We start from the raw sequence: 16,126 nt of genomic DNA on the forward strand, positions 1-16,126 counted from the left end.
CAATTTGTGTTGGGACAACATGAATGAATTGTGTGGAACTCTGCATTTTTTACAGATGATGAAACAGGGAAAAAGCCACATTATCCATAAATGAAACACAGGCATTTTATTAATTTAAAAAAGTGGAAAAAAAAGTACAAGGTTGCTGAAAATTTACAAACAACAGATTTTCTTTTTTAATATAATGTAATATACAGTTTCTCTCAAATTATTACATCCATAACAATAATTTAAATACATTTTAATACAAAAATTTACAAATTCACATGCAACCGTACTAATTAATCTTTTAACAGTAAGACAATCTCAAAATACAGAAACACCAAATGAATGCAAAGAAAACAAGATATTCTGGGTGTGTAAAAACAGTCTAATAGGATAACAGTGCAGTTCTATATTGGCCATTTACCATAAATCTGAATATCAAAATAACGTGGGTCAGGTCATTGTATGGCCTGTTAGTGAGCTAAGATGATTCCTAAACAGGGCATTTAATCATGTATTATCCAACTGGACTATTCAATTTCCTCTAAACAGTTCATTTCTGTTTAAAAGCTTAATTTTAAAATATTTTAACATTACCTCATTTTGAAAGTGGCAGTAAATGATCATAGCTTGCTTGTTTTACCAGTCTCCTAAATACCAATTTACTAAAGAAGTTAGTATTTAGACATAAAAGGTCTGAACATATTTGTATGTTAAGGGTTTTATTTTTGTTTGCATTTTACTCTAAAGCAATTATAGATCAAATATGTGATAAAATTTAAAGCAAGCATTGCATAACTGTTGTGCATCACATAATCTGCCTGGCAATCAAATTAGCTAAAACCTGGGTCTTACAAAAACATCCTAGTCAGGTATTATAGAGGGCACAGTGAAATTCTTATACTGTAAGTGACTATAATACATGTGGTTCCCTTTATCCTTTAAACTACATTGTGTTATTAACATTACCGTATATTAGAACTGCGATTAAGATGACACATTTTTAATTCTTTAAATCTCACTAAACAATGTTAAAGGCATTCAACAATCAATGCATTTATTGTTCACGACTGGACGTTACTGGACTGGCTCAGTCTTATCATCGACATTCATTGTAACTCTACACTATGGTGTGGTATCGGCACGGCACCATCTATAGGGTTACAGATTTAAAAATACATAAAAAATGTATATGCATATAAACCTGAAGTGCAAAGTCATAATTCTACATTTATCCACGTTACGGTGATGTTTAAACCTCACTGGACAGAGGTTGTAAATTACTTTTCGGCGATGGCTGGCAGCATGCATGCACGAATGCGAGCTTCCTTCCATGCGCTGCGGCACTCTGCGATCCAGTGGGACACTATGGTCTGTTTGTCCATGCAGCGGCTGCTCTTCCCCCTCCAACCAGCAGGGATGCCATCGAGCTTGTTGGGAACGCCACTGCGTGCGGCCAGGGAGCCCTCATCCAGTTTCTTCCTGCTGAGAGGCGACCTCTGCAAGATCGTGGATGCAGTGATTGTATCAGCCAGGCTAAGCTCTGGGCAGCTGCTCTTGCGCTGGATGTCCGGTGCTGAGGAACAACTCGGGAAGGTGTCCCTTCGTGGCCTTCGTGGAGGAACGCTCCCCCTTCTAGTAGACAGCGCCGGTGTACCTCTGTGGCTGTAGAGGTACTCTAGTGGATCAGCGGGGCCTGGGACTCCCTCCTCTTGGGTAGCCTGAGCCTGAACTGCTTCTGGTGGAGTAGATTTAGTGGTCTCATTTTCTTTATGGGTTTGTTCAACTCGCTGCTCACTGGCCGTGGAGGTTTGGGGCTGCGGAGGCTGCAGATGATGGCGCAGGCGGTGCAGGCGTAGGCAGGGCTTTGGGGGATCCAAAGGGCCGATGGAGAGGATGTCACAATCAGGCTCATGCAGAGGGAAGGTGGGCCGGGCCAGATGGCAGATGGAGAGGAAGTAGTCCTGTGTGGTAGTGTGCTGGCTGTTGGTCTGGTTCAGGTCTTGCACCAGCTCCTCATAACCTTCCCTGATGGTGGGGAGGCCTCGTTTAGCCAGCAGTCTGGACCTGGGACGCATGACTGCGAAAGTGGAAAGAGTGGCTCATTAGTACACATGAAAATCAGGTCTGCTTTTCTACTTTAGAAAGTTCAGTTTCAACCCTTATCAAACACAATTGTTTGCAACTTTATAGCTCTGTAGGTATGGGGTAGCTATTGCAAGGCTACATAAGATCCTGGGTGGCATAGGCCCATTTGTGGCAGTCCCAGTGTAGGGAGTTGTGGTAAAAGACTTGAATTAGTTCAGTGGTTCTCAATTCCGGTCCTTGTGCCCCCCACCGCGCTGCACATTTTGCATGTCTCTTATATTGGTCACACAAGGATCACTATCTCTGTTAACATGTTGATGATCTGAATCAGGTGTGTTAAGTAAGAAAGACATATGCTGCGTCCCAATTTGCATACTATCCTTCCTAAAAAGTATTTGAAAATAGAATTAGTATGTCCCAAATTGTAGTATACTGAAAAGAGTATGCCAAAGGTCCCCAGATGGTTTACTATTTCTGGTAAAAATTTTAAGTGTAGAACCGTCCATACTCTAACTGCTGATATTGCCCACACTACATTGCACGGTGGATGTAAATTCGATTAGAACTACAAACAGGACGGACGCACGAGACCAACCGTCAAGTAGAGAGGCTTCGGTAAAGATGTTTGTATGACTGTTAATTAATATTTAGCCCACTGGAAAATATTTAAATCACGTTTTCAGAGTTATATTTAATCTACAATAACAATACTGAACTTGACGTGTTTGGACATTAATGTCTGAATGCATAATTATCCAAAGGACCAGGATTAGTCCAAATCTGGGATCTTTATCTCTAAACCTGTTCATTGGGCCTAGTATCCTTAGCTAGCTGATTTTATCTAAAACAAAATGAATGATGTAATTTATAGCTGTTGAAACTAGCATTCTTACTTTTGTCATGTATTTAGTTTGAGATTAGACACTGAGGCCTTTCCACTTGTAAGTAGCAGGGATGCAATGATTAACCAGTTTCACTATTAACCGCACTTTAATTTGTCACAACTAATTAATTGTTAAGGCTTTTCAACACTGCGTTTCTGCACAGAACAAAACTGCTGCAAATAAATAAAGTTATGCAACTACGCCCTAGTTTAAGGTTCCGAGCTTGTACACCGAGACTAATACGCACACACACTGGATTAACTATGGCGGAAACTATCAACTGATCACCTTATAACCTGTATATTTATAACAATCTGTACATACAACTCAACATCCAGGTTTCTTCACTAACCGCATCTGTTTAATGTTTAATGTCATTTTTTATTATTATTATTTTATTTTTTCAGATTTATTTTGTGTTGTCACTTGTCACTTTATGTACACTGAAAGCTCCTGTAGCCAAAACAAATTCCTTGTGTGTGTGAAGCACACTTGGCAATAAAACTGATTCTGATTCTGATTCTGATGCCTCTTTCACACCGCACGTAAAGGGTCGTTCACATATTGCATCTTTTGTGTGCGCAAGTTCGCTATTTTCAATCGAGGTGCATAGCTTGTGTGCGCATATTGGGAGCGACACGCTTTCCTAGCGTACCTAGTTGAAAACATCTGAACTCTTCAGAGTGTTGCGAGCGCACCAGGAGTAACGTGACAAGAACAGACTGCTCAGCTCCATATTTTGTATGGAATATACACATTTCTACTATTACTAAATGAAAATACCATTTTTGTGAAACCATGATTGTTCCTCAGACTATATTCGTACAATCAAAATTTTTAATTGTTCCATCCCTAGTAAGTAGTACTATTGGTTTTGAAGCTTACTTCAAATAAGTATTCTAAATTGTATGAAAATGTGTATTATGCATGAAGTTCAGAATTAGACCCTGTGGCAAATGCTACTGAGAAGGGATCTGCTATAGACTTCTACACAAAAGTCAAAACAGCATTATGACAGTGTAGACAATGTTTTGAGGATGATTTGGGACAGGACCTTATTACTTCTGCCAAGCTGTCACAGTCAGGTGACCTGTGACATCAGTTGTCAATTCACTCCATTCAAAAATCCTTTTCCAGTATCATGGGATATTAAAGTGGTCACTGGGTGTACCTTCGGAATATTGCCAGTCGGCCAGCTTATTTTATTTTTAACACATTTTTTCGTTTCTGTATCGCATAGAAGTATATACAGTTGAATTTTTTTCTTTTTTAAATATTTCCCAAAAGATGTTTAACAGAGCAAGAAAATTTTCACAATATTTCTGATAATATTTTTTCTTCTGGAGAAAGTCTTATTTGTTTTATTCCGGCTAGAATAATTGCAGTTTATAATTTTTAGTCAAATTTAAGGTCAAAATTATTAGCACCATTATTTATTTATTTATTATTATTTTTTCTACTTTTTACAGAACAAACCATCATTATACAATAACTTGCCTAATTACCCTAACCTGCCTAATTAACCTAGTTAAGCCTTTAAATGTCACTTTAAGCTGTTTAGAAGTGTCTTGAAAAATATCTAGTCAAATATTATTTACTGTCATCACGGCTAAGATAAAATAAATCAGTTATTAGAAATGAGGTATTAAAACTATTATGTTAGAATGTGTTAAAAATATTTCTCTGTTAAACAGAAATTTGGGAAAAAATAAACAGTGGGTTAATAATTCTGACTTCAACTGTATATTCATACACAGGATAATAATTCTGACAGTTTTAGCATGTTCAGTGGATGGTTCATAAACATACTGTAGCCACTATTTTAGACATGGTCTAGTTTCACAACTTTTGGAAGCTGAATTTAAAAAAACTTAGAGCAATCTTTAGGAAAATATATTATTGGATATGGCTAACTTTCAAAGACAAATGGACAACGGTATTTTTGACCAGGGTTTTAGGCATTCCCTACAGGAAAGTAGAGCTTAAGGTCCAGAGTTAGTGAAAATGGTCCATTATATGTGGTCAGTTGTGTAGACATGAATAAAAAATAATTAACACAAAAATGTCAATTTCAAACGACCTTTTTTTATCAAATCAGTCTGACTTATAATCAGTGTTATAGGAAGCATAGGTTAGGCAGTACAAAGTCATAGACATCATCACAAATTTCATGATAGTCATGAAAACCATTCTAGTAAAATCACAAATTAAAATTCAACTAAATGTCACCATTACCAACATGCATTTAACCAAATATTATATATTTTTTAGAACTTATATTTTAAAAATATATAAAAAGAATATGTGTTCATACTAAATTACATTGTACTTTAATAATAAAATATGCCCCTAGATACATTTAATTCAATAATGTATTAATAAATTTAGTAATCAACATTATATAATAATCATAAATGCTTCAGAAGTGTTATCATATAGTTCACGTTGACTAATGTAGTTAACAAATTAAATCTGATTTTAAACTGTTACCAACACCGGAATATCAAATTCCCCCCACACACTCTGACTCAGATGTCCAATGCCTTTCTTCTTGGCTTTAACGCTAATGACCCACAATATTTCTGTATACATAATTAAACAGCATAATTTCAGAAGCTGTTATTATCTGCATGATCATTCCTTATTGATGTTCTCTACAGTAAACAGCAAAAATCAATGTATATAATGGGAACGATTGGTTACCGGAATATGTGCTAGCCCAGTCTCCATGGCAACGCCTCTTCCCATCACATCCTAGGCTGTGCTCAGATTTCATAGCAATTTGAGTGCGCGCTCACACTCACACACACACACACACACACACACACACACACACACACACACACACACACACACACACACACACACACACACACGCACATACATACACGGTAGGTTTTTCATGTTTTAAGGGGACACAAGGAATTTTACACTACAGTACAGACTGTAGTGTATATTTTATCCTCTTACGCTAGCTCTAAACCCAATCCTCATAAAAAAAATATTTAAAATATCTACAGTGTATGATTTATGAGCCCTTTTCCTTATGGAAACCAAAAAAATCCCCAAAATGTAAAAAAAACACTGGTATTGTTACACAAATATAACCACATTGTTATGGGTCCACAGGACCACATACACAAACACACACACCATGCTCCTCCCCACAACACCACCCACTGCCCCATTGCCCAAATGATCTGAACCCCATTTTATTAATGTAAACAACCCAGCACTGATTACCACCCTTTCGAATTTTCAACCAATTGTTTAAAAGCCCTGAAATATTCATACACTAATCTAGGACTGGACCAAAATACACAATATACTTCAAGATCAAAGTAAGTCTATCTTACACAACAAACTGCAACCAACATCTGGTGCAGATTGCCTCTTCATTCGACATTTGATCAAATCCCCCCAAAATCTCTATCTCTAATCCTTCCAAATCAAAGACTAAAATAGCTTCCAAATCGAATCTACAAATAAATTAGGGTATGCACAGAGCTAAAGAATCAACCTTCTTTCTCTGCTGGTTTCTATTGAAGCTAGCGGTGCTTATCGTGTCCCACCTGAGCGGGTCTCTCTCCGGCTGCCTGTCGTCGCTGTGAGTCTGTTCTTCCTCCGCTCCTCTGGTCTGGTCTCCTCTTCCCTGCTGCTGCTGCCTCCGCTCCCTGCCTCAGCTCAGAGCCTCCAACTGCTGCTACACACACAAAAAAATAATGATTTTCTCCCCCGTATAACTCGCTCACTCCCTCCCTCCCTTCCTTCTTCTCTCTTGCCTGTTTGCTTGCTCGCCCTCTCCTGTGCGCCTCACTCTCTCTCCTCCCTTGGTCAGTGCTAAAAATAGTACCTTGAATCCCGTCCCCGTGGCTGTAAAGAATCATTTGCAAAATGGATTTACTGATGTGGCGGGGAGAAAGCAAAGGGAGAGGGGAAGAAATTGGTATTATGGTGTGAGGGAACGAGATTAAAAAGGGAAGTTAAAAAGGGAAGTTAATGTATATCAGCATTAACTCTCTGGTGTTTATAGTCATGCTAGACCAAAACAAGGAGTTAAAGGATTAATTCACCAAAAAAATGAATATTCTGTTATTTATTGCTCACCTTCATGTCATTCATGACCTTCGTTCATCTTCGAAACACAAATTAGGATAATTTAGATTAAATCCAAGTGCTCTCTCATGCTCCATAGACAGCAATGGTACCAATATAATGGAACCAAAACAAAGTTGTACTTACTGGATTGTTTTGCCTACAAAAATGTTCTTGGAGCTTAGTATGATCACAGTTGAACCACTGCAGTCACAAGGAATGTTTAGACAGTGTTTTCTAGGCTTGGTCTTGGGATCTTCTCTGACTATGAAGGACAAGAGAGCTCTCACCTTCATTCATTCATTCATTCATTTTCAACCGCTTTTCCGGGGCCAGTTCGTGGGGGCAGCAGTCTGAGGAGAGAACCCCAGACTTCCCTCTCCCCAGACACTTCATCCAGCTCCTCCAGGGGGATCCTGAGGCGTTCCCAGGCCAGCCGAGAGACATAGTCCCTCCAGCGTGTCCTGGGCCTTCCCAAGGCCTCCTCCTGGTGGGACACGCCTGGAACACCTCCCTAGGTAGGCTTCCAGGAGGCATCCGAAACAAATACCCGAGCCACCTCAGCTGACTTCTCTTGATTTGGAGGAGCAGTGGCTCTACTCCTAGCTCCTCCCGGGGAACAGAGCTCCTCACCCTATCTATAAGGGTGCACCCTGCCACCCTGTGAGGAAACTCATTTCGGCCGCTTGTATCTTGTATTTCTGTCATGACCCAAAGCTCATGACCATAGGTGAGAGTAGGAACGTAGATTGACCGGTAAATCGAGAGCTTGCCTTTGACTCAGCTCCTTCTTTACCACAATGGACCAGTACATCGACCGCATTACTGCTGCCACTGCACCATCCACCTGTCAATCTCACAATCCACCCTTCCCTTACCCGTGAACAAAATCCCAAGATACTTGGTGTAAGGGCTTTGCTCCTTTGTGTTCTGAAGATCAATGAAGGTCTCAGGGGAATTGGAAAGACATGAGGATGATTAATTAATAGGAGAATTTAGATTTTTGGTTGAGTTAACCCAAGTTTATAAATTCTTAACTTCATTTAAATGGTGTGAAACCTGGAGACTTTAGCACTAGCCAAATCTGAATATGTCATGTTCCTACAGAATTGGGCTACTTTTACAAATTTTGAATCCCAGAATTTAGTAAGCATATTTGCACCTTTTGAATTGAGCTATACGAGTTACCCAACAGGCTGGTTGAGAACTAAAAGTAAAGATTGCATTCAAACCATCATTAGGAATTGACATAAGTTGGCCAAAACCAACATCAAAATCAACAACTGGAGGATGTTGCATGCTGTGATCAAAGCTGTTTTCCATTTTTATAATGAAAAGTAGATGTATGTTATTTGATTGAAAAAGCAAAAGGATGACTAATTCATCTATGCCAATTTGAGGCTCTCATGAAGGCAGAGAAAAGAGCAATGTTGATGACAGGAAAATACAGGTTTCTGTAATTTTATGTCTTGTAGCGCTTTAAAATATTGTGCCCATGTTTATTTCGTATATCATTCATTCTTCCAATCAGTGTACAATTATGTTACTGGTAGACCCTACTTCAAAACGCGGACTCCTGCTATTTAGTTCTAGGAATTACAATAAATGAGGAAAGGAGCCCCAGAAAATTTCAGTTGTGAAAGATTCCCTACACTGTAAAAAAAAATCTGTTGTTTAAATTTTTTTTTTTCAGAAGCTGGGGTGCCGAAAAAAAAAGTAAAACAGTGGCCGTTAAATTACAGACATTTACTGTAAAATAATGGACGTTAAATTACAGACATTTACCGCAAAATAATGGATGTTAAATTACAGACATTTACCGTAGAATAATGAACATTAAATTACAGACATTTACCGTAAAATAATAGGTGTTAAATTACAGACATTTACAGCAAAATAACGGGTATTAAATTACAGACATTTACTGTAAAATAATGGACGTTAAATTACAGAAATTTCCAGTAAATTTCTGTAATTTACTGTCTGTTATTTTTGGTAAAGGTCTGTAATTTAATGGCCGTAATTTTATGTTTTTTTTTTTTTTTTTTTGGTGTTTGGGGTGCAGAAAAAAAACACAAAGTAATATAACAAACTTATTTTTACAGGGTAGAACTCAATCTCAGTCATACCTTTGGGCTACTACTGGGCTAGTTTTGATTAGTCATTACCACACAATTCTAGAGTTTTCTTGGGGGGATAACTTAATTCTTTTTGTTCAATTTACTTAATTTGTAAAAGTTAATGTCTTCATGGTGTCCCAACACAAATCATTTGTGTGTAACCCAGCATTTTATAGTGTAGACCTGGCAACCATGACACACAACCATCATAAGAAATTAGTGAAAAAATATGATGGGGTACTCTTTGGGGGTGTACAGTCTACAAATCAGATTTAACACAGACAATACATGTAGAATAACTCTAAAAATGTAGAATACCTCTGAATACCAACTATCAAACAAATAAATTTTATTGACATGAAATATTGGACGTTCAGTTTACAAAAAACATTACTATCATATGACCTTAGTCCCCTGACAGTTTAACAATTACAACATAAATGGCAAAACCAGAAAACCATAGTGTTGTCAAATAATGATCTGTTATTTGTGTTTGTTTCCAATACCAGTTTTATTACTCATGATTAAGTTCCTGATATATCTCTTTGCCCTCCTTGTTTTTGTTACAAAGAGGAAATAATCAATTATAAGCTTGGAGAAATGTCTATTTTTTGACCTTGCTTGACTGAATGGTGCTCTTATCTTAAGTCAAGTGTGTTTGTACAGCTATAAATAGTTCTTTCTGCAGGTATATTGAGTCCTAGATGACCTTTGGTCATGCTCACGTTGCTGTCATGTAGTAAACATGAGCTCAGCATAACAAACAACAGTGTAAAGGGTGGATTGCCCACATACTCTATAGTGCCTCAAATGTTTGTATCGACTGTACAAAAGAGTGTATCAACTAGAAAATCCTTGTATACCACTACATAGTTATAGGAACTCAAGTCAGGTTTAGCCAATATCTGCCTAAGAACATTCTTGATACAAATAACAAACAAACAAACTTATTTGTGTTGTGCAAGTCCCTTTACCTGCTTATTGAATGCTGTTGCTCTGAATATTCAACGTTTGTTGGATGATCTGGGGCTGCTTTAGAATGATGCCGCCAACTTCATTAGAGACTGTGCTGTTAAAGCCACAACATCAAGTTCAATCTGTTTATCAAGTGTTTGTCTGATTAGTAAGGGAACGAGAGTGGGAGTGAAAGGAGGGATGTGTTGAGAGGGAGGAGGTTGTTGTTTTGAAGGTGGAGCAGCCTGAAAACCACACATTTACAGAGCAGCCCTGTTCATTTCTGTAAAACCAACTCCATTTGTCTCACTTCTAATTAGGGGAAACATGAGAAGCTTTTCAGTCTGCTCTGATCACATTCACTTCATTTAAGGGAGCGGTATATAACAGAGAGTTTTAGTACTTATTTCTTTATTTATTTTAGATTTCCATTTATGTTTCAGTTAATGTTTGGTATGGGGTTTTGTAATTATCTATAATTATTTATTAATTCATTTTTGCTTCAATAAATCAAGTACAACTAAATGAAAATGAAATAATGTTGCTTTCCACCGATTTGAAAATTTCTTATTTAATTTAATTTAATTTAATATACAATTTAGTTTAAGAAGTTGTTTTTATGATTCAGATTTTTTTATATACTATATTAACTATAATAATGTTAACTATAATAACTAAATCAGAAACTAGTGTGCTGATACCTAATTTATGGAAAACTGTTCATTTAATCACACAATATTTGTTCATAGACCTCTATGAAGGTGTGATTTTATTTATTTAATTAGTTACTTAAAAAAAAAAAAAACATTTATTTTGAATGAATCAAGATTGATGTGTTTTATTCCAGTAAATCTTCGTTAATTTTAGAACTAATCCCACAATTTATCCACCATCTTGTCATCCCAGAAATACTTTATACAAGGGGTTTTTACTAACTTTTTACTAACTAAATATACCAAAACTAAACTAAATATACCAAACTGTATATCATTAAAGTTGCTATGGTAAATTACTAATTTATTAATATTTTAAAAATTTGTATAATAATATATTTATATATTTATAACCCTAACCCTAACCCTAACCCTAACCAACGATATCCATTCCCAGGCCGTATCCATCGAAAATGTGAACCCGTCAATCTCCAAGTGGGTTTACTTCACAAAGAAGAGATTCAATTTCTGGTTCTGCTGGGCAGCATCAATGGACATCATCCTAGGGCGCCCGTGGCTGGTGAAGCACGATCCCATCCTCTCTTGGGGCACAGGAGAAATCAAAAGATGGGGTCAAGAATGCATATCCAGCTGTTTTCCCAACCTACCCTTGCAGATTCAGAGACCCCTAACCGTCTACGTCACGTCTGTCGAAAGCCCAGTCGAGAAACGATCCATCCAGATCCCGAAGATCTACTCCTCATACGAGGACGTATTTTGCCCCAAGAGAGCTTCCCAGCTACCTCCACATCGGCCATGGGACTGCGCCATAGACCTGCTTCCAGATGCTCCTATGCCCAGAGGTAGGATCTACCCGTTGTCCCTTCCGGAAACTAAGGCCATGGAGGAGTACATTCAGGAGGCTCTGAGTCAGGGGTATATTCACCAGTCCACGTCACCCGCTGCCTCAAGCTCTTCTTCTCGTGGCCAAAAGGATGGAGGGTTGCGGCCATGTATAGATTATCGAGTTCTGAACCAAGGACAACAGTCAAATTCAGGTATCCCCTTTCTCTTGTCCCTGCGGCCCTGAAACAACTCCGAGCCGCCAAGATATTCACCAAGTTGGACCTCCGCAGCACATACAACCTGGTAAGAATACGCGAGGGGGACGAATGGAAGACTGCGTTTGTGACCAAACTACGAGTACCTGGTCATGCCCTATGGTCTGGTCAACGCCCCCTCCATATTCCAAAACTTCATCCAAGAAGTCCTCCGGGAGTTCCTCCATATCTCCGTCATAGTCTACATTGATGACATCCTGATTTCCCTCCTGGAGTGAGGCCGAACATCGCCACCACGTTGCGGAGGTCCTACAAACCCTAAGGAAACACAAATTGTACCTCAAGGCTGAGAAGTGCTCATTTCACTTACCATCTGTTCAGTTCCTCGGGTACATCATTGATCAAAAGGGGTTCGCATGGACGAGGGGAAGGTCACTTCCGTCATCTCCTGGCCAGAACCCAAAAACCATTTAAGAACTCCAACGATTCCTAGGATTTGCCAATTTCTATCGACGTTTCATCCACAACTACAGTCTCATCACCGCTCCGCTTACCAACCTCCTAAAGAATCAACCCAAAACGCTATCCTGGCTCCCGAAGCTGCGCAGCCTTCCAAAGACTCAAGAAATCCTTTACTCATGCTCCACTCCTGACTCACCCCCAATCCCGACTTACCTTTCGTGATCGAGGTGGATGCATCGAACACCGGAAGGGGAGCCATCTTGTCCCAGTTCCATGGTACTCCCTCACTACTCCATCCATGCGCCTATTTCTCCCAGAAGCTCAGCCCGGCGGAAAAGAACTATGACATCGGGAACCGAGAACTTCTAGCTATCAAGCTCGGCCTGGAGGAGTGGCGACACTGGTTGGAGGGGGCTAAACATCCATTCCAGGTTATCACAGATCACAAAAACTTACAATACCTCAAAGATGCTAAAACACTCTGTCCTCGTCAGGCCCGGTGGTCCCTATTCTTCTCCAGATTTCGGTTTTCAATATCATATCGACCAGGATCTAAGAACATCCGAGCAGACGCACTTTCCAGAATCCATGATCAGCAGGAAATCATTGAGACCCCGGCCAAGATCTTTCCAGATCAGATCACTGTCTGTCCCATCACATGGTCCGCTTCTACAGTCGTCGCCACTCCAGAATCCAGAACTCCACTGGGCTGTCCCCCCAATCGACGCTTCATCCCTGAAAATCAACGGGTAGATCTCATTCATTCCAGCCATACATCTCTGGGCACAGGGCAATCCCGGGGCCAACAACACCCTCTCGCTGCTATCCCAACGCTTTGGTGGCCAAATATGGCAAGGGATGTGAGGAGATACATCCAAGGCTGTAGAGAATGGGCTATGTCGAAGAGTCCTCGCCATCTACCTGCAGGTAAACTCCATCCCTTGCCCATCCCGAACCGCCCCTGGTCACACCTAGGAGTTGACTTCATGACAGATCTCCCATCATCTGAAGGTAATACCTGCATTTTAGTCATTGTAGATCGATTCTCAAAATTCTGTCGTTTGATTCCTTTGAAGGGTCTGCCCACAGCCCTAGAGATCACCGAAAACCTATTCAACCATGTCTTTCGTGTTTTGGGTTACCTGAAGATATAGTCTCGGGACCGAGGACCCCAATTCATCTCCAGACTATGGAAAGCCTTCTTCAGACTCCTAGGTGTGACCTGTCAGCCTCTCGTCTGGCTATCACCCACAGACCAACGGCCAGACAGATAGGAAATTCAAGAAGGTGGGGCGGTTCCTCAGGACCTTCTGTCACGGTCCATCAGAACATCCTAGAGGCCAGTTTCGGGCTGGGCGGAATACACCCAGAATTCCCTGCGGCAACCTACCACCGGAACTTACGCCATTCCAGTGCATCCTGGGATTTCAACCTCCACTCTTTCCCTGGGATGGCGAACCTTCTGATTGTCCCAGCAGTGGATTACTGGTTCCGGGGAGAGCGAGAGGGTCTGGGACGATGCTCATCACCATCTCCAGAGGGCAGTTCGCAGAGCCAAGGAGGTGTCTGACAAGAGGAGGATTCCAGGTCCTATCTATGCTCCGGGGCAGAAAGTCTGGCTCTCCACCAGAGACATCCGCTTGCAACTGCCCTCCTGAAACTTAGTCCCAGATTTGTTGGTCCCTTCACCATCATGAAACAGGTCAACCCTGTCACTTATAAGTTACAGTTACCACCACAATACAGAATCCACCCCACATTCCACGTATCACTCCTTAAACCCTTTCACGACCCTCTGATTCCCTCCACAGAGCCTGGCCACGAAGAGGAACCCCCTCCCCCACTGATGTCGGAAGAAGGGTCCATCTATAACAGGGCTGGGCAAACCCAGTCCTGGAGGGCCGGTGTCCTGCACAGTTTAGCTCTACTCTAATCAAACACACCTGCTTATAGATTTCTAGTGATCTGCAGACACTGCTTAGCATGTTCAGGTGTGTTGATGGTGTTGGAGCAAAACTCTGCAGGACACCGGCCCTCCAGGACCGAGTTTGCCCACCCCTGATCTATAAGGTCAAGGACATTCTACGGTCCCGACGTCGTGGTGGTCATCTGGAATACCTTGTCGACCGGGAGGGATATGTTTCCGGAGGAGAGGTCTTGGGTCCCAGATAAGATATATTAGATCCCACACTTATAGGGGAGTTCCACTCCAATCACCAACCGAGTTCCCAGCAGGTAGACCACCACGCGGCGTCGGAGGTTGCCCTCAGGAGCGGGCCCTGGGGAGGGGGGTAATGTCACGGATTGGCCAGGCTCTTCCACCAGTATCACGCAACGAGCATCATCACCTGAGTACTAATCACACACAGCTGCACCCAATCACTCCTACTCACTATAAAAGCACACACCTCACTTCACTCATGGTCAGTCTCGTTCCCACGAAGCGGACTCATAGCGAGTACCTCCTGGTAGTCACTATCACCTTATCTCATGTCTTGAACTTACATGATCTCTGTTTCCTTCCAGTCTGTCCAGTGTTCCCGGTGTCCTGTCAGAGTTGTGTGTGTCGTCTGTCTTCCCCGCAAGCCCTCTGGTGTGTGCATTGGTCTTCCTCAGTGTCTGTCATGCATCCTGCCCCGAAGAAGGATTATCAAATAAACCAAACTTCATTCACATCCCCATTGTTATCCTTTTGTGCTCCGCTGTTGCCATAAACATCTTTCATCATATACTCACCTTGTTTGTCCGTCTGCTTCCCTAACAATATGTTGCCTAATTACCCTAACCTTCCTAGTTAACCTAATTAACCTTTAAGCTGTATAAAAGTTTCTTGAAAAATATTTAGAAAAATATTATGTACTGATATCATGGCAAAGATAAAAGAAATCAGAAATTAGTCATTAAAACTATTATGTTTAGAAATGTGTTGAAAAAAAATCTTCTCTCCGTTAAACAGAAATTGAGGAAAAAAATAAACAGGGGGGCTAATAATTCTGACTTCAACTGTATATTTAGATTTTACAATTAACTTTTTACAACAAAAACGTAATCCCATTTAGAACACAATGGAGTTCAATGCCAATGTCTTGTGCATTTGTCATCTATCCGTCAAGTAACAGTATTTACATTTTAACATTTTCGAAAAAAAAAAACTGATTCATTCTCACCATTTAACTGAAACATTTAATTTCAGTTTTTTTGTAGCTCAACATTTAAATGAATAAATAAAAGTTTATGTTAAATTAAAATTGACAATCTCTTTTGAAGGCATTTTCCCCAAGCTTCCCTATAGTCCCCCTGGGTCACTTTAGCCCACAGGCCCTAGTTTGGGAATCTCTGCTTTATACTGTTAGCATTAACTAAGATTGCCATTCCAAAAAAACAAAAAACAAAAAACATATCAAATTTACTTCATAGATATCAAAATCTTCTGGACATAAATGCAACGTCAAAAATAAAAATCAGCATTATATATCATGTTGGCATCAAAATAAACTTGGGTTCATTGCTCAAAACAATGATCTGTAACGATTTAGAAAATTTGATTTTGTGAGATATGATTCTACTTCTCCAAATTCTACTTTGTGGGATATGGAAGGAAAGACAAAAACAAAATAGTTGAGAGAAGGAGAATTGGGAAAAGATTAATCCAATGACGAGTCTGAAAGACAAGAGGACAGAGTATTCTGTGCTAAGTAGGTCAACCTGAGTCAACCGAAAGAAGGACAAAATGATTAACTAGGGAAAACAGAAGAAATATGGAGCTTTATGATACAGACGTAATAGCAGTGAGTTGACAGACTGAAAAACCATGGCAACGTGTG

General features: G+C 40.1%; 1 protein-coding gene across 1 annotated transcript; it reads right to left on the bottom strand.

Annotated features, from left to right (window-relative positions):
• Positions 1–135: 135 nt before the first annotated feature.
• si:dkeyp-72g9.4 (uncharacterized) lies at positions 136–12,577 on the bottom strand. The gene is given in 5 exon segments (XM_056446902.1): positions 136–2,068; positions 10,151–10,204; positions 10,207–10,255; positions 11,739–11,925; positions 12,516–12,577. Coding segments are annotated over 5 exon segments (1,155 nt in total). The 3' UTR covers positions 136–1,265.
• Between the last annotated feature and the right edge of the window lie 3,549 nt (positions 12,578–16,126).

The sequence above is a fragment of the Danio aesculapii genome, chromosome 21 (genome assembly GCF_903798145.1).
Source record: "Danio aesculapii chromosome 21, fDanAes4.1, whole genome shotgun sequence".
NCBI classification, from domain to species: Eukaryota; Metazoa; Chordata; class Actinopteri; order Cypriniformes; family Danionidae; genus Danio; species Danio aesculapii.